Genomic DNA, 25,507 nt, shown 5'->3' with positions numbered 1-25,507 from the left:
AAAAAGCATTTTAAGTGACTCACCATGTGCCAGTGGAAAAGAAAAGAAACAAAACCAATCCCAACCAATGCCCAGGATTATTTTTTTTTTTTTACAGCCCAGTGGTATTTGTAGAAGAAATGTTTGGTGCCCAACTTGGGTAAGCATAGAGATCGAATATAGGCACTATCCATGTCATAATTCCCAGCATAACTACAGCAACTCCAATGATGTTAATGCCCAAACCAGCTTTCACCTAAAGGAGAAGCAAAAGAAAGCAGAAACTCACATTAAGACCCTGAGGAAAGTTTTTAAAATGCTAAAAATCCCCTTTAGGGAGTTTTGCTTAAAACTCACCATGTCCATAACAGTTAAATGACCATATGAAAATACAATGGCGTTGGCTGGGTTTGCTACAGGAAGCAGGAACGCAAAGGAAGTACACAAGGTAGCGGGTATCAAAATGAAAAGTGGGTTCACATGAATGGCTTCAGCCTGTCGCAAAATAAAAGAGAGAGAACAGCTGTCAAGGGACGCATGTGTCAAATGAAATACATAAGTACCGACTGATTATATTAACACAAGCGAACTGTGAACAGAAGTACCATTTTAAATAGTGAGAAATAGCTTTTTCTGATAACTCGTTTTTAAGATTATATCTGGGAACGCTTCAGAGGAGAAAAGGTGATTCTAATACAGAATAGCTACTGAACTTTAAACTCATGCCTGATGTTTTCTAATTGTAGTTGAGTCCATAAAGTAAGATTATTGCAAAGAGCCTGGGCACAGCACGAGCACTAAAAGAAAAACACTGCAAGAAGGATGATAAAGTTGGATTTGTATATAATACATAGGAGGGATTCAAAGAAGTGAGGACTGAGGTTTTTCTCACCTTTTTGTGAGGTTTTTCACAAAGAAGTGAGGACTGGGCTCCCCAGTTCAAGAGGGACAGGGAACTACTGGAGCGAGTCCAGCGTAGGGCAACCAAGATGATTATGGGACTGGAGCACCTCCCTTATGAGGAAAGGCTGAAAGAGCTGGGACTCTTTAGCCTGGAGAAGAGAAGGTTGAGGGGGGACCTGATTAATGTTTACAAGTATCTAAAGGGTGGGTTTAAGGAGGATGGAGCCAGGCTCTTTTCAATGGTTCCCAGCGACAGGACAAGGGGCAATGGGCACAAGCTAGAACATAGGAAGTTCCGTTCAAATACACGGAAAAACTTCTTTACGGTGAGGGTGACAGAGCACTGGAACAGGCTGCCCAGGGAGGTTGTGGAGTCCCCTTCTCTGGAGTTTTTCAAGACCTGCCTGGATGCAGCCCTGAGGGATGTGCTTTAGGCAATCCTGCTCTAGCAGGGGAGTTGGAGTAGATGATCTCTAGAGGTCCCTTACAACTCTGAAGATTCCGTGATTCCGTGATTCCGTGATTAGTATGTGTCTAGGCTGGCCAAGAGGAAAATCTATGGACTAGAAGATGATCAGTGGGTTTTGAAGGAGAAAGAACTGGGTGTTTTGATAAAGAAGATGAGAAGAAAGGACACAACTGAGCTAAGGAGAGAAGAAATGAGAATTACATATAAAGCACATCTATTAGCCCGCTCTTCTCTTTAGTGACAGCTTGAAAGTTGCAGTGATCACCATTTTCACTGAAGATGTGGTCCTGCAGAAACACTAAGAGAGCTCGCCTTTTTAAGTGCTTTGACTATTCACAAATAGGAATAACAGCCTCAATTTTTGCATGTTAAACTTTCACCTAAATTTACTGAATTTTCAGCCTCTCTTGTAAGAAAGCCCCTGAACAACCAAGTACCCAATGCACAACACAGCACAGTAAAAAAATGCCTGAAGTATTTTATGGAGACTTTTAAAAACTGCTTCTTTGGTGTATTATTACATGGATGATAAAGCAGGTTCTGATTAAAAACAACCTGTGTTATACTCACCAAGGGAGATAGTATGGGCAAAAATATCGTAATGGTAGCTGGATTGCTGGCCACTTCTGTTACTGAAGTGACAATAAGGCATGATATCAGGATAATCAGCCACAAGGGTAATGATCCTAGGGGGGTCAATTTACTTGCTACCCACTCTGAAAGTTTTGAAACCTGCATAAAGAATATAAGAACATGATTATGTTTCACAAATCACTTAAAAGAAAATTTAATAAAGGGTATAGAACAATAATTTCCTCATCTGTTAATTATGAAGTATTTGTGTAAAGGGGAAAAATCTGAAATATTTTTCATATTCCTACCACACATTTTTAAGCATATTTTTTTAATCCAGTCGTGTCTTATAAGAACCTATGCAAACTATAATGTATTTATTTATATTTGCACTTCTGACATGTGTAGAGGAGACATAATCAGAAAATTGTAATATGCATATATCAGGCTTCATAACCCAAGTTTGGGGCCAAACCTGTTCGATTTACTGGAGTAGCCAGCAGGGCTCCACACGGGAGGTGCCTCAGTGACATGGGACATTAACCCTAAGGCTTTGGAAACAGTGTGTCTGCACAATTCTACCACTATCAGGTTCCAATTAAATAACAAACAGCAGTCATCACTGTGCATAGTCTTTGAAGACAAAGTCTTTTTGTAACCCTGCTTTCTGAACGTCTTGAATATTCGTCACATTTATCATGATCAATATTGGCACAGAATAACTTGCTAAAACAACAGAATAACTGTGACTTGACTGCATGTCTGAATTGCTCCTGATGTGGGTCATGCTAATTGTTCAGTATCTTCTATAAATTGCATTACCTCACAGCCGTCTGCCAGTGCAAACCCGCCACCAACAAGAATAGCTATTTCCCAGGGCATGCATGACTGAAATTCCTTCCAAGTAATCAGTGGAGTGTAACCAAAAGCAGCTAGAGAAAAAAAAATTAAAAAAAAAAAAAAACCAAACCAAAATCCCCACCAACATTTAAAAACATACTGAAAAACATCTTCAAACAATCCCTCTGAGGAAGTACTTGGGAAATACTGGAAATATTCAAAGGCAAAATCTCATCATTATAACATGAAAAAAGTCTTTGACGTGAACAACTTGCACTTTCTGGGACAAATCCTTAACTGGTGAAAACTGTCACAGCCTGAAGACAATAGAGCCACACCGGTTTCCACCAGCGGAGCGTTGACCCCTCTCCCCTTCTTCCCTACGTGGAAGATAGCTATGGGATATCAATGCCTTTAATTTACTCAATAAAACTGCATTATTCAGACAGATTGCTGAGCAAATGCTGTTTCACTTAGACCCATTTACGCTCTGATCTTGCATTCCCTGTGAACCCCCAGATGTCATTGATTTCAGCAGCAGAACTGAATGCACAAAGAGGACAAGCGGGAGGTACACTTTAATTAGGGTAAATCCCATTTTGAAGGGGAAAAATTAAAGGAGAATGGACTCATTTACCATGACGAATTTTATAGAGTACTTTAAATAAGCAGTAATATTTTCAACAAATAATTCCAACCCTACCCCATACAGTCCCATTTCAAGCCCATTCACTGCAGTCAATGGAAAGGTGGTTTCCACTGGCGGCAATGGGCTGCAGGCAGCAGGTTCCTGCACAGCACGAGCTCCTGCTGCTCACATTGCTTGAGTGTTGGCACTGGTTTCCAGGCCAGGGATGCTTTATATCCCAGTAAGATATTATCCTGTATTAAGATTTTAACATTAGTTTTTAACAACAATCCTCTAACAGGTGCAATAACTTATATTTATGGTTGCATCTTAGATACCTTATTGTAGTAAAATCCACACCAAAATATACTCAACTGTTTTCTCCATTTGAAGTCCTAGTCAAAGTTTTTGCTGGAATAATAAAGAACAGGACGCCTATCACTAAGGCAGTTGTTGAATCCGTAGCATAGCCTTTATACCTAAGAGAAAGGTATAATAAGATAAAATAATAAGAAAATAATAAGAAAAAAACACATAAATATATGTAGCCAGGAGCAGCAGAAAAGAGTGAGAAGGAGGATGGAGCGGCAGAAAGGAGCTGTTATGGAGTGACCACAACTCCCCCATTCCCCACCACCTGCGCCGCTTGGTGCAGTGGAAAGCGGTAGAGGAGTCAGGAGTCACGGAGTGAAGTTGAGCCTGGAAAGAAAGTGGGTGGGGGAAAGGTATTTTAATTTTTGTCTTTTTTTCTCACCATCCAACTCTGTTTTCAATTGGCATGTAAATTAAATTAATTTTCCCCACATTGAGTCTGTTTTGCCCATGATGGTAACTGGTAAGGGATCTCCCTGTCTTTATTGCTTTATTGCTTGAGTGTTGGCACTGGTTTGGCACTGGCACTCGACCCAAGAGCTTTTTGACCTTATTTTCCCCCCTGTCCTGTTGAGAAGCAGGAGTGAGAGAGCGACTGGGTGGGTGTCTTGCAGACAGCCAAGGTCAATTCACCACATCTGTAGAATTAGTAGTTGCAAGCCCTCTAAATTCATAAACAAGCATCTTGAGTAAGCATGTGTCATTTTGTCACACAGAATAAGCTGGGGAGGGGAATGTTTGGGAATAGCTGATGCTTAAACAGCTAATTTTCACAGTTCAATGATAAATTTAATAACTTTAATATGCTCTGTAATAGATTCAGTCCAAAAGGCCTTAAGAGCACTGTGCATACCCACAAAGGATGATGATTTTGTAGCTAAGAGATGCAGCAGAGCTTTATTACCATCCTCCTATGGCTGTCACTACTAGGCTCACAGACACAAGTGCCATGTTTATTTTGGCCATTTCTGGTGCCTGAGAACCTGAGAACACTAAGCACTAGCGTTACTTAATCTGATCCAACAACCCTCTCACTTGTACAGATTAGCCGCAAGATCAGGTAAACTGCAAAGCTGAGCTCTAAGGCCATTTTAACACATCCATCTAAGTTACACACTGTTAAGTGGTGACATACCCCAGTCTGTCTGATTTCAGTCAAGATGGGCATTTGAATGAATAAGAATTCTGCTGAAGAAACTTAAACCCAACATTTTCTTAAGCTTTTTTATTATTTTTTTCTATTTGCTTTAAGTTCTGTAAGTTCTATAAGTTTTCCTGAACCAATATACCCATATATTTGTCCTCTCAGCCTCATACCATATGCTTTTCTGCATATACAGCTACAGTAGGTCCAAGCATGACTTCCCAGCAGACCTTCCCAGCAGCTTAAGGTTTTGTACTAAACCAGGGTTTTTCACTGAAAGGGAAATATGTTCTCCCAGTTATATGTTACAAATGTATAACCCGGTAGACGCCTTTGCTTTAACAACATTGTTAGGTGAGATTCAAAAAACCTTAATAAGCATAGCACACCAACACCTACAACCAGCATAGTTTTAGCTAACACTGTCACAAAATGAAGCCGCCATAAAAGTTGTAGTGGGTCTCTAATATATTCTGTCTCCTGCTTCTGGTTGTCTGCTAGCACAGAAAACACTTTTAAAATACAAGTTACTACTTTGTTATGGTTTCTTAAGGCAGAGGGTTCTGCCTATATATCACATTTAGCCTAGGCCCAGATGCACTGAGTTTAAAGAGCAGAAAATCTCTTCCTCTAGGATCCTATCCTGCACTTTATTAAGACTTGCCAGGAGTTTTGGAGGAAGGCAAGATTTAGATACAGAAGCAATTCATGCTGCCACTTTCTTCTAGGCAGCTGCTTCTTCACAGGATGGTTGAGGTTGGAAGGGACCTCTGGGGTCACCTGGTTCGACCACCCCTGCCCAAGCAGAGTCACCCAGAGCCAGTTGCCCAGGACCAGACAGCTTTTGAATATCTCCAAGGATGGAGATTCCACAACCTCTCTGAGCAACGTGTGCAAGTGGTCAGTCACCCTCACAAGTAAAAGGCGTTTTCTGATGTTCAGGAGGAACCCCCTGTGTTTCAGTTTGTGCCTATTGACTTTTGTACTGTCACTGGGCACCACTGAGAAGAGCCTCCTCCCTCCTCTTTGCACCCTCCCACATATTTTTAAAAGTTCACAAGACACCCCCACAGCTTTCCCTTCTCCAGGCTAAACAGTCCCAGCTCGCTCAGCCCCTCCTCATAGGAGACATGCTCCAGCCCCTTAATCATCTTTGTGGCCCCTTGTGGGACTTGACTCTCTTTAGTATATCCATGTCTTGTACTGGGGAGCCCAGAACTGGGGGCAGCACTCCACGTGTGGCCTCACCAGTGATGAGCAGAGGGGAAGGATCACCTGCCTTAACCTGCTGGCAACACTCTTCCTAACACAGCCCAGGGTACCATTTACTTTCTTTGCAGCCAGAGCACATTGCCGGCTCATGTTCAACTTGGTGTCCACCAGGACCCCCAGGTCCTTTTCCAACAAGCTGCTTTCCAACTGGGTGGCCCCCAGTGTGTACTGGTGCCTGGGGCTGTTCCTCCCCAGGTGCTGGACTTTGCGCTTCCCCTTGTTCAACTGGGGAGCTGCAATTTTTTGCTCTGTAAAACTTAGCATTCCTGATGCAAAACACCATCCTTGGAAAACCTGCTCCGGACAGACCCAATATCCTACTATTATGAAGGCACACATGGCACCATTCCAAAAAGAAACTTTTCAATCCTTGTCAAATTTTGAGATAAACATTTTTCAAAGTCCATTTATCCAAGCTGTAATACAATTGCATATACAACATCTACCTGCTTATCCCACTGCAAATCTGATTGTCCTATGAGGAAGCAAAAAAAAGCAGTTAAGGAGATCTCACAATGACTCCAACTGAGATCGTTGCAGAGAACTGTGGGCAAAAGTACTTAGTGGCCTTTTATTGGAAGTAGAGAAAGGAATAAACCAGGCAGAAAAAAAGAAATATACTCAGGCAGTAATCTGAGGAAGTGTGAGGGAAGCCCACCTTGCACACATCAGTTGTTACCAGCTGCAGCTCGGTGTTGAACTTTGCAGTTTTTATGAGGTTCATAAAGTCCTGGCCAAAGGCCAACTTCAAACTCCTCTAATTGAAGCTAATACCCTACAGCCTGGAATCGGGCCAGGACATGGAAGGAAACTGCTGTAACAGAAATGATGTGTGATCCTCTGCTGTCAACAGACGGGGAGGAAACAGGCGGTTTTACCCTGTGCTGCTGTCTGGAGTGTTATACAACATTTATGAAAACATCCTGCTGCCTGCCTCCAGAGGGAGGTAACAGGGCCTCAGGGCAGGACAGTAAAGGATTAGTCTTTAATAGATTCACAAATTTTTCTTAAGAAAAATTGACAGGTAAAGGTAATGTAAGTTTGGAAGGCATCTGATAATGCTGCTTAAAAATGAGCTCTACTCAATACTAACAGAGCACAAATGTGGATTAAAAGTTGGCCAACATTCCGAAAAGTAACCCTTAAAGAGCAGGGAGGTATATTGGTATTATATTTAATTTGGTATTGAATACCAGTATTTCTGCTGGGATTTCAAAAAAACCCAGTGTCTGTATTTGAAAGGGATATTCAGTAACTTGTGAGGATGCAAACAAGGGGCTGAGAATATGAACATGGGTGGTGAGAGTGGTGAGAATTTGTCTTTTGAAGCAAAACTTTGAGCATTACATTTTGTTTGTCAAAACAAAGCTTATAATGGGATATAATCAAACCAGATAAGCGTATCTTTAAAGTACCTATCATCACAGAAAAGTTTTAAATCCAGCGGGAAAGACAGATGGCTGGAAGATATACAAGGTGTGAGTTTGTCTTGTTTAGTTTGGCAACCGAGATGATTATCCACCAGGACAGACTATCAAGGAAAGGGCTAAATTCCAAAATCTGAGGAAACTGTGCTTTGACACCCTGAAATCAAGCCTGGTTGCTTTCTGGGTACTCATGTTCTAATAAAATAAATCTGTGCCAGGATTAACACAGAATAACGTAGCTCTTGTGATCTTCAGCATGTTAGAATAAATGCTCTGAGGGTCCTGCCTGGTTTAAGATGCTGGGAGTGGTGTGAATCATACCTAATAGAACCCATTCACCGGCCATGGAAGGCCTCAAGTTTACTTATAGCTCTGACATTGCAGCTTTTCCTAAGAACAGAGCTCATCTGTGCAGGTGACAGAACTTCCCTAAGGCTGGCTTGAGACTGGGGGATATGGTCCTGTGCAAAATAAGTACTATCAGGTTTCTGATAAGTAATCGGATTTCTACGGGTGGAGAATATTTCCTTACAGTTGTTTCCTCTAACATAAACATAAGGAAGTTGTGCACATGCCTATCAGTGTACGTAAATCCAAAACACGGAACGATTTTGTACGCAGAGGCATCGGGGAACACGTGCATAAGAGATATAAGCCACAGTTCACGCACTGCTAGAAGCCGCTTGGAGATCACGGTGATGAGTGCAATGTAACCATTGACAGAACCACAGTTCTTGGGATTTGAGTTCTTCTTCTCATTTGCTTCCTTGTTTTCTTTAAAGATGGCTTGCTCCCAGCTGTACCTGTGCTGGCTCCTTGCCCCACTCGTGTATCTTGGCTGAGAAGTTTTCTGTTGCTCAGGAAAGCAAAAACCCAACTGCCTGGTTTTATGCCAATTAACGCAATTGATTGATAAATTAAAGCTATCTAGAAATAGGCAAGGTCTGAATAGTAAGAAATGCTTTCTCTCTCCTTAAAGGTTTTACTAGGCAGTAACACAAGCTTTGTTTCTCTTCAGGTTACCTCACCCAAATTATAACGTGATTCAGCCTAATGTGACATGACATGTGCTTGCATTCCCTTCCAAGGAAAACATTCGAGGGCATCCACAGAGTAACATCCCTGTGCAGAACCTGTAACCACACTTATTATGAGAATATTCTGCTTTTCCCTGCCAGTGAACAAAATCCTCAGACAACAGCAAACAGACAACTTAACATAAAAAAATGGGGATCTCTGGACTGAAATAATCCATTCAAGCCTTAAGTCCCAAATTTGAAAGGTAGTTTACAATGTCTGTTTTTCAGTATCAGATGTATCTTGTCAAACAGTGCTCAATGAGCACTGAATGTTAACATGAAGCAGAAAGAGAAACAAAGCCAGCCTGATTGCTTAGCTGACTGATTGCTTGATTAGGTCAACACTCCAAAACCCCTTCAAGAATACAGTGTTTCATATGGAACAACGATCATCAGCTCTGCTGTTGTTATAAGGTGAAAAAAATGTTCTTTTGCCATTTTTTGGATAATGAAAAAATAATTTTAAAATGATATTATTTTTTATTGCACTTTTTAATGCTATCTTCTGCACAAAATAATTGTGCTTTGCACTTTAGATCTTCAAAGGTCCACACGTATTTCTTGTAATATCCCCTACCAGTCTTTCTGGCAGAGCACTGGTGCGTGTGTGTGCGTGTATGAATGGTGGGAGTATATTTAAAGAAAGGAGGCATGATGGATGCAGGTTCACATGTCATTTATGACAGACACGAAGGAAAACAAAATGGAAAAATTACCATCCAAGTCCAGCACTGGCCTTTGACCCATCCAGTAATGAATGTTGCAGCCAGAAGGGCCTAAATAGCACAAAGTCCTGCTCCTCCCAATCCTGCAACTACTTCCCAGCATTCGAGAGCAAAACTCAGACCTTTGTCACAGAATAGAACTGAAATTACAGTAATAAAAGCAAAAGGGCAGGAAATATCACAGTACTATAAGTTCTTGAAGAGTAACCGATTTCTTAGGGAAAAAGGTGAACCTGAAAACCAAGCTGTGGCGGAATGCAAAAAAAAATCTAATAGTTCCTGAATAGATCCTGGCTTTTTGGTGGTTAGTTGAACTGTGACATTGCGAGAGTTATGATGAACAGTCAGTAATTTATACCATTAATTAGAGCTGTCAAAGCAGGGGATGCTGGCCTGTATGCATGCAAGTGTGACTGTCACTCAGGGTTGTAGATCAAAATATTCTAACCAAATATTTATTCTTGAATTTGTAGATTTGATGAGGAAGTAGCATACTGTAACATCCACCATTATGCTTCTCCCCCACTGGATCAACTCTAAAAACTAGGCATAAATCCTCTTAGGAGGCACTTTATTGTATTCTGTAATGGGTTTAGCACATTTCAGGTATTGCACACATACATCTCTGAAATTGCTGGGATTTAGCTCTTCTGTGTACACTACAAATGTTTTCAGTGGCTTCAGTCTGGAATATTTTGGAAGTATTAAAAATACTTCTTTTTTTTTAAAAGTGAGAAGAAAAGAATGTATGTAGTTAAGACACAGTACAGTTCTTGTTGGTGTATCAAAAAGATTACTTACTTTGGGAAAAGCGAAGACCATCCTGGGATGAAGCCAGGGTCTCTGGTGAACCACAGCAGGGTCATTAGAATGAATAGGACAAGTGTAACAATTTCTGGGTAGCTATAGCAGAAACAGAATAGGTTATACATTTTCCTGAATTTGCACTTGGATATACTCACTCCGATTTGCAGATTCATAGTTTGACATACCTTATTGACCCAAGCTTCTTGTATTCCTCCTGAATGACCTGTGCTGAGGCCTCTTCTCTGGCTGTTCTCTTCTTGCCACACTTGAACATGTTTTTAAAACTGGAATGTAAATCAGCAATATTGAATGATGAATTAACAGTGTATGCAGAAAAAAAAAAAAAAGTCTAACCTTTCCAGTTACCCACTTCACCAAAGTAAAATTCTCACTTTACGATGCAGTGTCTCCCATTTAATTATCACATGCCAAACTGAGCATATTGGAATTAATTGACAAAGCCCAATGGGAGATTGACAAAGACGGAAACAAAACGTGTGCTCTTATAGTCTAGCTCATTTGCCCAGGAAGGATGAAACTTTAATCATGGGATCTAATTGAAACAATCAAATACATAACCTGGCTATTTAATGAAAGTCATCTATGACTTTGCTTTACTTTGTTTTGTAATGAAAAAGTTTGTATCTCCTGAGTAGCCCGCATACTGACCAGCAGGCTGTTTGGTACGAGCTCGGTTTTCATTGTTGGGTAAGACCCTTACACAGCGTTAAAAAGAACAGTATCAAAACAATCAAGAAAAATGAAACAGTAAATGTTCACATATGGAGTGGTAAGCGTGGGATGATTTTAAGTCTGCTTAAGAGTAGACAGTCACGCTCTTCATCTCTTGTGCCATACGTAGCCATGAAATTGGGGAAGACAGGTGTCCCCGTTGTTATCTCTGCGAATGCTAGTGAACTCATGGAGAACAAGGCTTTGAAGAATTAGTCCAAAAGAAGTACTGTCCTTTCCAAAACCTTAAAAGCACATTCTCTGAGAGGAATAAAACTCGCCATCCCACCACATATAAATTTTGGAAAAGTAGAAGTTTTTTACTTCACATTTACAAATATAGTCATCCAGTTTATAACACAGATATTGCTCAAGAATTCAAGCCAATCCCTGACTCCAGTGAAGGACACCATCCTGATAATAAATCTTCCAGTCTTAGAACAAATTGTGTAAAATTTCAGTATTCTTCTTTCTTGCACACATGCACTGTTTAATGATGATGTCTGTTTATTCTAAGGGGATGGGTATCATCATTTGTAATATGGACTTTTCACTTTGGGCTGAGTAGTCAAGGGTCCTTATTTTAGAAAATTCTTGTCCCACCCCGAAACTCATCCATACCAATCAAGGATGAAAAATCACTGTTGATATCTTCCTATTGAGTCTGTTAAACTTAGATGTAATATTTACTCCTGTTACAAAATATCTCTTACATCACCAGCCTTTAGTTTTATTGATTACAACATTTACTTACTCAAACCCAAGGAAAAGCCACTGGAGCCAGACCCAGGAGAGCACCAGAATAACAACTGTGATGGGGATGGAAAGGATAAACCAGGATCCAAAATTGATGCACTGGCAACCTGGATAACGCCTGGATGAAAGTGAAAAAAACCGTTCAGTTGAGCTTTGCAAAGGAATGAAGACTTGGAAGAAGTGCTATAAAGCCCTGCAGCAAAAGAGTGCTTCTAGCTGACTTCAGCATGAGGTGGCCTCTGGTGGCCTCCTCCCTCACCCTCCCATCCTGTTCTTTATCATCATGACCACTACAGGAACCAGCTGTGCCAGTTATTTGGCCATGGGATCAGCAACAGGTCTGGGGATCTGACACTGATCTAGGTGTGTCTAACCTCAGTTCAGGAGGCAAGGAAGGGCCACTCACTGTGTTAAGGACCATTAGGACTACAAAGAAGCATAACTTGAAAAGCAGTTCTTTTGAGAGGAGGCTTTAGCAGAAGAAAATATACTCAAATGAACAAGTTCCAAAGAACTCAGAAGCCAACAGTGGAGATAACATCGAGACTTGTATTGTTTAAGTTTCCATAAGGGATTCAAAACTGATTAGAAACAAAATTATTACTAATTTCCAAGAAAGGCAGGAATGTTCATTTGTTAGGCGGGTTGTCTCTCCAGTCATCTTGTTTCTTTGAGGCTGTCTTAATCTACTATTTAAAGATGTGGGTCATTCAACCAGAACTCTCCCTGCCGTGTAAATTTAAGAACAGGAGCAATGGGCTTTGGTTTTCTGAAAGAAATTAATTTAATGTTGAACAAGATAGATGCCAGACAAGCAAAAAGGTCAGGTAACTGAATCCTGTTTTTCAATTTACTTTATGAACAGAAGTTATTCTTCCTTTGAACTCCTCAGACTCCTCTCTACTGAGAGAGCTCTAATGCTAAAAGCAAAAAAATTCTAGTCTGCTTGAATGACCTTCCTCCTTGATGCAAAAAATCAGATGGAGGGGAAATCACAGTGTCCAGGCAAAGGCTGTAGTGACTTTCCAATTCCAATATTTCCAATTATTAGACAATCTTTTGTGTTTCAGGCCTTGCTATAAGAAAAGGAATTCTGATGGTCACATAGTTCTTTGAGGCAGTAAATGCTTATTATAAATGCTTTCTCAAGTATTGTGCAAATTTCAGGGTTGATCTATATTTATTGCGACGATTACATATATTGCAATTAAAGTGCCAGATGAGACTGAACCAAAACTCCTACCCACTTCTTGAGGTGATGCTCTAAATTGCAACTGCACATAGTGAGGAGACAGTGAAACTGGAAAAAGAACAGGCATTATGCTATTATATATAATTTATTAATTATGTGGCTATTTAGCTTTTATTACATGATTAGCCACATCAACTTTTGAACGCACAAATTCCAAGGTAGGAAAAAAATGACATCAGCATAGCAATGACTTAGCATTTCATCACTTGCGAAAGTGTTTATCATCTTCTTTTGTGAATTATGTGTGATAATTCCTTATTGAGCAACAAAACAAGCTCTTGAAAACTTTATACTGAAGAGTCAATTCCATTATACAATGTTAATGTATTGTGGTCAGATTTCACAGTGAGTTTGTACAGAGCTGAATATCTATGCAAGCGTTACTAGTAATCTTGATATTGAAGTCAGCTATTCTTCATCTCCAGAGCAAATATTCCTCAGGTAGACTGGATGGTCAATTTCAATGATTTAAAAAATGATGTATTATGTAGTGCCGGTTGGATTATCTGCTGTTGTTGGATTATCTACTACAGGTCTTGCCTGAGACAAGAACGGACAGGACACACCAAACTATTTTCAAGACGTATTTCCTTTGGAAAATGAAAAAGTGTGATTCATTTCAATAATCCGTATTTTACAGTGATTCAGTGCCAATAACAACAAGCTCTTTCCAGACAAACACTATGAATGCCAATAAATTTCGTTCTTAGAACAAATCCAGATAAGATTATTCATTTTATGACTTCTATAAAATTGCTTAGGTTGAAAATAATGTGATGTTGGCAAAGTTTGATTCTGGAAGGTCAAAGTAGATAACCAGAATAGGATTCAGAAAATTGAGTAACCTGTTAGTGAGCCTGACTGGAGAACCAAAGGTTTCATTGTAGGATTTACTCTTCCTCAAGCACAGGAGAACTTAGTTTTCTCCCCGGCCTGCTGTTGTCTGGTAACCTTTCCTCTCTCTAACCTCTCCACAGCCTTCTCCTCACCCTGGGGTGCCACTGCCTGTGCTCCTAGAATCCTTGTCCCTGCTGTGATCCTTGGCTTGCAGTGCTGAAGAAACTGCTTCATGTGGGAAAGAGCTGTGAGAAAGTCTCCACAGCTATGTAAGATCAGGTAGGTGACACTGCAGATGTGAGATAACTTATACGAGGATCTGCAGCAACCTGAAGGATTCAAGATGAAAAACACCATTATGGAAAGGGATAAAATAAAAAATAAATACAAAATTTTTAAAAAAGGAAAATAAATATGGAGTCAGAAGAAAGGGACTCAGGATCACCAAGGATCTGTTGCAAGGAGCAATGAGGACCAACCCAACTCATCCTCATTGATGCCTCCCTGGCCAGTAAAGGCTTCTGGGTATCTTATGGGCAGTGTGAGCAGAGTAATCCTTAGCCTACTAGCTGGTTTAGTGTCTTAGTCAAAACTGGGTTTTTTTATTCTTTTTCTTTTTTTTTTTTTCTCCAGTTGTCTATATTCTAGACACTATCATAGTGTCCCTTTGCATGCAATTAAAGAACAAATAGAGTGACCCTGAGAGGTTCAGTAACAAATCTGTCTTGAAAAGAAGTCTTTATGGAAGCTGATCTCACTGGCAGGGATGCTTCTGCCCTGTGGATCACAGCATAATTGCTTGTCCTAAACCAACAGCAGACTGAGGATTCCCAGCAGCACACAGGCTAACACAGATATACTACCTTCCTCTTCATGTGACAAATGAAAAGAAGGGAAGGGGAGAAGGGTAAACACTAATGCCAGCTCATTTAATACTACAATCAGGAATATATAAGGAATATGGAATTTCACAGTGCTATTTTAAGTGTTTTATCACTGAGTGGGAAACCCAGGAATATGCTGTATGTACAGCTCTTTTGCTGAATTATCCTCCCTTCAGATGCATGAAGGTAGACTGCAAATGTGTCCAAGTCGTGCTAACAGGTCAATTCCCACTTCGGACAGGGCGTAAATACAACTGAAGCCTCTAAGGAGAAGAGGAGCAAGACAGTTAAAGATAAAAATATTTGCAGAGTTAGGTGGTAGATTCAGCTTAAGTTAAGGATTAGTCTCAGTGGTTGTGTAAAGATTAAACAAAACCCTGGTGGGGTATAAAACTGGATTACACATGCAGCACTCCATGCACAGCCCATGCTCCTAGCAGAGGGTGAAGACCCAGGGAGAGAGCCGCAATCTGCTTATGCATTCTTGAAGAGATTGTTAACAGCTAAGACAAACTGAAAAACCAGCTGCAGGCCAGTTTTCTCCAAGTTTCCTACAGCTGCGGGGAAATGAACAAGAACAGTTCTTACCCCTAGCAATCAATCTTGGATCCTTCTAGGCTCCTGAGGTTGAAGCCTGCTTGAACCAGAAATGCTTACATGTCTGAAAGTTTAAGTCTGAAGGACTTATAATGCCCTGTGTAGTTCTTTGGCCCCAGTAACAGGCACTCTGTTATAATTTCCATGCTGTTTCCATTGTTGCTATTTTCTTAGCACAGTCTGATTTACAGACTGTGTCACTTTAGTTCTCTATAGCAGCTGATGCCAAATTTCATCCATTCATGGAACACAAGTTGGAAGAAAATCTATCACCATTTTGTACATAGGCAATACAGAATAGTGGGCAGAGGGTAATGAAAGGATTGTATTTTACTTTGTTACACTTTAAAATTAGAGTAGGAATATTTCTGGCAATGAGTAGTTTGGAGAAGAAAAAAAGTTCAGCAAGAAATATTGGGTTTTCAAAAGCTTTAGAATGAAATCTGCCAATTTTCTTTTCAAAGTGGTTCTACTTAGAAAAGAAAAGGAATATTAAAGAATGTTTTTAATAACCTCAAACCAAAATGTTCCATTGAATGCAAAGTCTGAGACCAGTTTGAAATTATTTGTTTTTTCTTTGACTAACGGACCTAAATTCATCATTTCAACAATGTGCTAGCCTCCTGAAAGTCTCCTGATGCACTTTGCTAAGCGGACCTGAACTTAGCTCCTGCTGTACTTAGAAATGAATAACAGTCCTTTAAGGCCAGATAGTGTCTGTCATATTCAGGCTAAGTAGTGTCTTCCTCCTTAGATGAGGCCAATTTTTTCTGCGCAGCTATGCGAAGAGTAAGGTATTACTTAACCAAAGAATGGTCATCTTTTTGTGTGTGTTGGGTGATCACTTACAGCCTTTCCCAGTGTAGGACAAATACAACCGTGCAACTTCATTTTGTCTCTTTAACAAAAAATATCCAAAAGGAAGTAATAGAGCCAAATAATATCAAATCAAAGAATAAGGATTTTAATGCATTTTTAGGGAGCCATGTGAGAGCTCAAGAAAGAACAGTTAAAATGCTGGATTAAGAAGAATAAAAATAATTTAATATAGTCTCTTACGTATTGAAGTGCTCAGCAAAAATCAGATTAGTCGATGTTCCTGTGATTGTGGTCAGCCCTCCAATGGTAGCAGAATAAGCAACGCATAAGCACATCACTTTAAAAACCCCACTGTGGTTGTTCTCTCTGCTTTTTCTCCCTGTTTCAGCAGGTGGTAGGTTCTCCTTAGAAAGAATATACACCAATTAATATATAAGAAGAGCTCATCATCAAGCACATAAATAGGATTCAAGGATGTCCCAGAACAGATAGAGAATTTGCTGGCAATATAGCCATATGCTGCCTGGTTTGGTTTGCTGTTACAGTGGTACTACAATTATTCAAGCAAAGGAAGAGAAGGGAGAGTCAAATCCTGAAGTCCTTTGCCTAAGCTGTCTCAGTCTCCACACAGGAACTTCCTTTATATGTGCTGATATATAGAGTTTGTTCTCTGGTGAGGTTGGTTTAACTTGCGTAAAATACACTGGGAGCCAAAGCCATTAATGAAATAACTAAATAAGCAAATTGTATGTGTATGTGTATCTACACATATATATCTTAATCATATGAAACTAGCTTCATTGCTATCTCATTTAGCACACCCCAAAAACGCCATGTTAGGTGTTACATAGGAGTGAGACTCAGGTTAAAATTAAGTCACATGCATTAGCTGCATTAAATAAAAAAAAGTCAACTTAAGTACCTGTTCCTTGCCTTTTTCATTTTCCTTTTCAGTTGTGCACACAATAACACTCACATCGTTGTCATATCTGGAAAAAAAAAAGGTATGTATTGTAATAAACAGATATTTTGTTTAGATATATTCTTAGAGCAGAATTTAGTAAATGAATAACTATTACCCATTAACTTGTTTTTCTTTCTCTTTCCAGTCACTGCTTTGACATTCTCCTACATTTTCTGCAAGACATTGATGGAAAGACATATAAGCATTTAAGGGAGCAAAACTGGAAAGGCTCCACCAGCATGTCCCATTCCATGCAACCCCTTCACATCATCCCATAAATACATTTACAAGTGCAAATCTTAAAAACAGCTAAGTTGCCCCTTCTCTTTCATGACTCCTATTCCCCAAAGTCTTAATCTTCTAATGATGAGAAATCTTTTCCTAATTTACAATCCAGCTGCGTACATAACCATTTTAGATTCATTTGTTCTCCCAGCATCACCCTAGAGCTTAAAGAGCTCTTTTCTCTTGATAGCATTTAAATCCCAGTGAATTTGTAGCCTGTAGTCATATTTCTTTTCAAACTTCATTTTACCAGGCTGAACAAACCAGCCTTCCCTCCTCTCCTCTCCTCTCCTCTCCTCTCCTCTCCTCTCCTCTCCTCTCCTCTCCTCTCCTCTCCTCTCCTCTCCTCTCCTCTCCTCTCCTCTCCTCTCCTCTCCTCTCCTCTCCTCTCCTCTCCTCTCCTCTCCTCTCCTCTCCTCTCCTCTCCACTGACATATTCTGCACCTGTTCAGTTTTAATTAACTATAGAATCAGAGAATGGTTTGGGTTGGAAGGGACATTAAAGACCATCTAGCTCCAACCCCCCTGCCACGGGCAGGGACACCTCCCACTAGATCAGGCAGCTCAAAGCCCCATCCAGCCTGGCCTTGAACACTTCCAGGGATGGGGCAGCCACAGCTTCCCTGGGCAACCTGTGCCAGTGTCCCACCACCCTCATAGTGAAAACTTTCTTCCTAATGTCTACTCTAAATCTGTCCTCTTCCAGTTTGAAGCCATTATCCCTCGTCCTGTCGCTACACGCCCTTGTAAAGAGTCCCTCTCGAGCTTTCTTGTAGGTGCTTTTCAGAGACTGGAAAGCTGCTATAAGGTGTCCCCTCTTTGTGAACATGAGAGGCTTCAAACTCAGCAATCCAAGAAAGGTCTCACAGTGAAGCACGTAATGATGTTAGTATTTCCCTAGCCATTCAACTTCATTTCTTGTGGTGTTCACCCTGTTGCAAAGTGAGGGTAGGCAAAGGCAAAAACCGCACTGCACGCCTACCGTCTAGCTCCAGTGCTGGGTTGGTGGAGCCGTTAGAGCAAGGCATCTCCAGTGCATCAGCTTCTGTTTCAGCTCTGATGATCTGCTGAGCTACAGCCTCTACAATTGGCATCACCATGGCAGCAGCAGAGGTGTTGCTGAGCCACATTGACAAGAAAGCACAGCTAACCATGAAACCCAGCGTCAGCCTGGAACAGGAGAGAAGAGTCTGTGGCTGTTACACCAACACCTACTGTCATCGCTCTATTAAATATAAATTGAAAGCTTTTTCAACAGAAAGGTTGCATGTAGGAAACACTGAAAATTTCAAGGTTGTACTGAAAATGTAAAGCTTGTAATTGACCTCTGAGGAAGATTATGAATTAAAATTGCCTTGATCAAAGACACTGAAATTATCATATTTTACAGTTAAAGGTTCAAATATGTTATAAATCAAAACAGAAGCAATAATGTCATTCATTTAGTGGCCAGCCCAATCTAAACCTCGACAGATTATTTACAGATTGATACTGTAGTTGAGTCATCTTTGAAGAAGGAGCACTGTGCATGTCACAAGTTCAAATGAAAATTAAAATCGCTATACTGCTAATGCTATTAATACTGTATTGTACAAGCTAGCTCAAAAACCTTGACTTATCACTTAGGCTTTTAGTCCTCTAGATACCAATCCAGGTGTTATAGGAAGAAATATTAGCAATTCAGTAGGTGGTGCTTAACTTAGTTCTTAACCAGTGCCCCAAAACAGGTGTAGGGATCATTTGTGCTTCAATAAACATTGTATTTGATATTAAATGGGAAAATGAAGGTCATTACAAAGTCTTAGTCTGGTCTTGGCATAGCTTATGCTAAGTTTACTACCAAATAGGAATTGCATCTGTGCAATTTCTGATTGCAGCTATGCCATGCACTGAATTGCATCCGAGACCGGGGTCACTCTAGTTTTACACTAAAAAATATTCCATGTCATATCTGGTGAAGTTGGACAGTAATTTTAGAATACAGAACATATTGTCATTTTTAATGCATTTCTTGGAGTTGTAAATGGGAGTAGTCCTCTGTCCCAAGGTGTTAGCAGTATCATTAAACGCCTGCCATGAGCAACTGTGAGTGGGGGGACTGTGGGGTTACAGCATTTTTAAAAAGTCATTTGTGCAATTTGTAAAGCTCTTTGCCTAGCCTTGATCAAAAACTTCACAAAAACTATAAGGATTTCTCAGCACATGAAAACAAGATTTTATACAAGCAGTAAGCAGTATTTTATGTAAGCAGTATTTTATGACATAAAAATACCATTCAAAATGCTTCTCATAGCCTTTCATTTCAGCTAACAGCAACATTTCAAATGATTTTTTTTCTCAACAGGGGCACCTTGTCTTTTCTCTGTACACTATTAATTGTATAATGATGAAATGATCTGCAGACCTGCAAGAGGTGGACCTGATTCGACACAAATTGCTATCAGTGGTACAAAACCCATTAACTTTATGTAGTTTTTAATTAGGTCCTCAGATGGGAGTTGGGCAAGAATTGTGCTTTCAGGAGAAATTTTTATGCAGAAAATAATGGTCATACTAAGCACACTGAATATGAATGTTCACATTATAAAGAAATATAATTTTAGTACAACTTGCAAGAGGATTTTAAACCAAAGCAAATTAAGACATTCACTAACATGTTTCAAAACTGTTCATCATAAATTTCCAACATCTGATGGACTGATGATCAGGTAACCATTCAGTCCAATGTGATGTACTCTAATGAGTGATTCTAAAATTGATTTAAAAAACAATAAAATATATCCTAACCTGTTCAGCCTCATTTTTTCTGCATTATTCTCCCTGTGGTGGTGTTAAAAAATATTCTGCATGGAACCTTGGATGATAACTTCTTTCATATTTAACTATAAAGTCACTCATTGCTATGTAATGCAAAATCAATCTTTTGTTACTCATTCTAGTCCTTGCAGGGTGCATAGACGTACTCACCTTTCCCTGCTAGTCTGTAGGCCAGGCTGCATAGCTCAAATGACAGGAGATCTTTAGGAACTCATAGAATCATAGAATCATTTAGATTGGAAAAGACCCTTAAGATCATCAAGTCCAACTGTTAACCTAACACTGCCAAGTCCACCACTAAACCATGTCCCTAAGCACCACATCTACACATCTTTTAAATACCCCCAGGGATGGTGACTTCACCACTTCCCTGGGCAGCCTGGTCCAATGCTTGACAACCCTCTTGGTGAAGAAATCTTTCCTAATATCCAGTCTAAACCTCCACTGGCACAACTTGACGCCATTTACTCTTGTCCTATTGCTTGTTACTTGGGAGAAGAGACCGACCCCCACCTCTCTACACCTCCTTTCAGGTAGTTGTAGAGACCGATAAGGTCTCCCCTCAGCCTCCTTTTCTCCAGGCTAAACAATCCCAGTGCTCTCAGATGCTCCTCACAAGGCTTCCTCTCTAGACCCTTCACCAGTTTCGTTGTCCTTCTCTGGACACGCTCCAGCACCTCAATGTCTTTCTTGTAGTGAGGGGCCCAAAACTGAACACAGTATTATTCAACGTGTGGCCTCACCAGTGCCAAGTACAGGGGGATGATCACTCCCCTAGTCCTGCTGGCCACACCATTTCTGATACAAGCCAGTTTCTCCAGAAGAATGCAGAATCCAGCAGACTCCCACTATTCTACTTCCACTGCTACATCCCCCATGTCCTCTAACGCAGGAACCTCCTACAATGATATCCCTGCCATCCTCTGGATGAGGCTCCAATGTGCAGAGGCTGGCTGGGGACTCCTGCTAGCAGAGGAGGAGGGCTCTGCACAGAGAAGAGTGTGCATCACTTTGCAGTGGGCACAGCGAACAAGCAGCAGATGCTGAAAGGTGGGAGGATCCTCTCCCTCACAGATCATCTTATCATAATCTTATCATCCTTTTGCCATGATCAGGAAATGTGATAGAGCTGAAATGGCTATGAGGAATACTGCTTCCTCAGGTTACAAAGCTGTCCGTGGAGTTGCTCTAGGTATCCTCAGCAGCTGGCTGCAAGTTTCTGTGTCCACAGCAAGTTCCCCTGCAGTATTCAGTATTCACACCATCCATTTATGTTCTCCCTTTTAAGGTTTCAGCCAGGATTTAGGAGTGATCAAAAAAAAGAGAAGTTGAAATAACTAAATAACTCAAATATATGCATAGCTCAAGCTTACAGCTAAAGATAATGGGAGGCAGTTGAACAAGAATGTAAGGAACATTTTGTCAAAAATAAAGCTACCCGCTGTCAAAAGATGCAAGAAAAATCAAAGTACATGTGATATTTAAAATCACGACAGAAAAATCACTGAGAAATAGAAATAATCCAACATTTCCAAGAGGTGTTATTAGTTAGATCACCTAAGAGGCATCTCATTTTTTAGACCGGGGGCTTCTGTTTTTCTGAATTTTTACTTCCTATCACTGTCTGTTTCCTGACAAGGATTCATAAGCATTGTGTATTCTGGAAAACCAGACTTGATCTACAGGTCTTATCTGCAGCCTTACTGGTGTGCTGAGAGGTGAATCTGTGGGCCTGAAGCTTTTCTGCAAGTTTGTGAAGCAAGGAAAGAAACGAGTTTTCACTTTGTAAGAGATATGCTGATAGTGCGTAAGTAGTGTGTGATTTCATTTCCCTCATCACCTCATCCAGCTGGTGAAGTTCCTATTCCTTTGATATTTTCTTCATAGATAGACAAAGAAAAAAAATAAATGAAGACATCGGCTTAATGTGATTTCCTTCCCCACCACATCCTTAATTTTATTATTTTTTCCCTCACTGTGTATTTGAACTCTTCTTGTGTTTTTGGGAAGTGTCCAGAATTTTGCAAACAGTATTGAAACATGAATTAATAGTAAGCATAGCACAGATTTTCAGTTGTAGGCATCAGGTACATAATGTACCGCCACCATTAAGAAATAGGATCCTTACATTATTTACAAATTCATCAGATTTTTTGTTCAGGAGGTTCCTTATTATGAACAGAATCACCACAGGGAAATTTCAATTAGGATTTCAGCAAAATAATAAAGTGTCACCAACGAATCAATCACATCATCTACTTTGTTTCAGTAGAAAAGAAAGGCTGGACTTCTACTACAGAAAAAGCAGTAGGCAATTAGTTCTGGAATACATAGCTTTCCACAAGTAATATTGTCCTTCGAGACATTGCTTAGCACATACCATGCAGGGTTGACACCCACCAGCATCACCATTCTTAAAGCCACTCTTTTGTGGAAATTCCATTTTTCTATTGACGTTGCCAAGCAAATTACTCCAATCAGCAGCAGATGAAAGTCTTTAAAATAAGCGGACGCCACCTGAAATAAAACCAAAAAATATTTTGTGATGTTCTGTTAGTATTTGGTATTACCAATTTAATGAAAAAAAAAATCAGTAAGGATATGTATTGAAATAAATATCAAGAAATATTTTTTGGCTTAAATTTAGACTCTTAATTTCATTTAACCAAATGGTACAAGAGTAACTGCTCTTAATTTAGACTCTTAATTTCATTTAACCAAATGGTACAAGAGTAACTGCACTAAGGCCCATAGAGTTAAAACAAAATGAAAAATAAGGCTTACGATATGAACAACCTAAGATCTTCAGTCACATCTCACATATGAACTAAATCACCAATGAAATTCTGCTTTTATTAATTTATTCATCTATCCAACAGACAAAACAACTTTAAACACAGACTTAGAGTATGATCATCTGTGTTCTCTCATTGACATGAAGATGTATATGCAGCGTTTTGCACATGGGGTCTTTAGTGTGTCATCTTGCTTCTGTAACATTAAAGATATTTTATATCTACCTAGCATTTTCCCATCTAAGCTCTGATTCACAATCTAGAAAAAAATATTAAAGAAATACGAACAAGTCCTGAGGACAAAGCATGTAAGCAAGTCTTGAGGCAGATCCACTGTGATTGGCACTCAGCAAATCCATGGATTAGCCCATCAGGTTTCAACATTATGTGATTCTTTATTTGGAGATTTTATCATTTAAATCTGTAATATGATAGAGAGGGAAAAAAGAGTTACCTCCTTGGATTCCATTATACCAAACAATGGGAACATAAAGGCAGGGAGCAGAGCTGAAACACCCAGCGGCAAAGCTTCTGTGAGCCAAAAGATGGCAACTACAAACAACGTGTATGCACATTCTGCTTCCTAGAATACAAAAGGCACCAACAAAAATATGAGTGGATCATCCAGGAAAAGAATCACAATTGCAAAATGTCCAGTTATGTCAGTAAAGAGATTTCCCCCGCCTGGGATAAGTACGAGCGAAGGGACCTGAATTTAGGGTAGTTACTGAATGCTAATGATAATCCTGATAAAATATGAAACATAGTCTGTAAAGCAGTTTTAAAGATTTTTTTTCCTAAGAGATAGACAGTAAAATTGCTTTAATTCTACCACTTACGAAAGCTGGAAAAAAAGTCAGCTGCCTTTTCCTTCAAGCACAATTAGTCACACAGGTCATTCTGGAGGATTCTCAGACCATGAATTAACATAACTCACAAACATTCTGCGGCTGCAAGCAAACCTTTAAACCTCGAGGAGTAGTGGCAGTCAACAAAAGTAAAATTTGGTCTCTCCTATAATCAATGAAATTTTGTCATCAGCATCAGTATGGCAAGGATATCAACTAATATAAAAAGCATTGTGCAAAACTGACGAAACCCACAGTTGTTGTTTTTAAGACTTGTAATTTCAGTGAGCAGCTTTTATTTAAACTCCTGGAAAACAGGAGTTTTTTTCTTTTTTTTTTTCAGGATGATTTACTTCAGTGCAGCCTGTAAAATGCAGCCACAGCCAAATATAATGACGTGAAGCGAGTCTAGCTTCTTCTAGAATCCTAGAAACCTCTTCTGTGTAGTTTTGGTTTGTATTTTTGCTCTTGAGGAAAATGGTTTAGATCGTTTAATGCTACTGGTTAGGGCATGAAACTATTCAACAGCAGCAGATATGGTTTGTATTGGGAAAGGAATGACTTAATGAAATGGCTCTGGGAACCTCTGACTGGAAAACAACGTTAAATCTAATTCAGTCAGCTATGGCTAGCATTTATTTTTTGTGGAAAGCTTGCGTTATGTATGAAACAATTTGATAATATCAATTCGTTTATCACATAGCAAATGTCCCTCTCGCTTAAGTCCTACTGCATTAAGAATTTCTCAAGAATTTCCTCTGAGAGAGGAAACTGAAATACTGAAGCTGTGATGTGAGACAGCGTGAAGCGTGTTGCTCTGTAACCACTAATCTGTCTGTGAGGCAAGGACTTCTGAACTGGACTTTCATGCATTGCCACACGTGATATGTGTGATGCATGTATGATAATACATCACAGGGGAATTGCGTTTCATTCTGCTGACATCAGAGCTGTACCAAATAGAATCACTAATATAATTTATAGATAGCTGTTTCATCAGCCTGGAGTTACCACAAGAGTTATTGAATACCAGAAGAATTTATTTCAAGTAAAATAAAACTGTGTCCTGCCATAACCTTTGCTCTATTGAGGAACCAGAAGGAATTTCTCAGATCATTGATTCCAGTCATTTGCTATCAGACAACACAATATACAATGAAGATAAAAAAACCCTTCATCAAATAAAAAGTTAATTGCAGCTGTCTTCCTACCAATTCATCTCCATTGCCAATCATACCGAGCTGTTTAAAAGTGGCCAAGATGTAATAGTTAGGACAGGATTTTCAAGGTAGTACAGATGAAGTTAAATGAGAAAAATATTTTCTGAACAAGAAAACCAAGATATAATTCAGAACTTCATGGAACCAGCACAGAATATTACATTAAAGCTGTTGTCTTTCTACATTTCTATGCGAATAACCTGAGTTGACAAAAATTTAAAAAAAAAAAAAAAAGAAAATCCATAAAGCAAACATGAAGTCACTGAAGGTGCCTTCCAACTCAAATCATACTATGATTCTGTGATTCTGAAAAGATCTGGGAACCTCAGGCTTCACATGCAGGTGTTAAATAATTACCTCTCAAAGCGGGTCACTTACTTTAGTTTTGATGATAAGTGGAAGTGGAAGTAAAAGCAGCGGGGTGAGGACAATGAGCAGGAACCTTCGGTAAACCAGGAGGTAGCTAAGAATCTTCATGGTTGA

General features: G+C 39.7%; 1 protein-coding gene across 1 annotated transcript; it reads right to left on the bottom strand.

Annotated features, from left to right (window-relative positions):
* On the bottom strand, positions 1-25,507 carry SLC13A1 (solute carrier family 13 member 1). Its single transcript, XM_074596124.1, has 15 exons — positions 25,403-25,507; positions 23,411-23,539; positions 22,542-22,678; positions 18,327-18,514; positions 17,175-17,232; positions 17,018-17,084; positions 16,336-16,499; positions 11,705-11,824; positions 10,404-10,502; positions 10,213-10,314; positions 3,768-3,871; positions 2,747-2,856; positions 1,922-2,083; positions 337-474; positions 1-235 (listed from the first exon to the last, which is right to left on the bottom strand). Exons 1-15 carry the CDS (start codon positions 25,499-25,501, stop codon positions 92-94), a joined length of 1,821 nt encoding a protein of 606 aa, XP_074452225.1. The 5' UTR covers positions 25,502-25,507; the 3' UTR covers positions 1-91.

This window comes from Larus michahellis, chromosome 1 (assembly GCF_964199755.1).
Source record: "Larus michahellis chromosome 1, bLarMic1.1, whole genome shotgun sequence".
Lineage (NCBI taxonomy): Eukaryota > Metazoa > Chordata > Aves > Charadriiformes > Laridae > Larus > Larus michahellis.
This window is presented reverse-complemented; position numbering and strand designations above follow the sequence as displayed.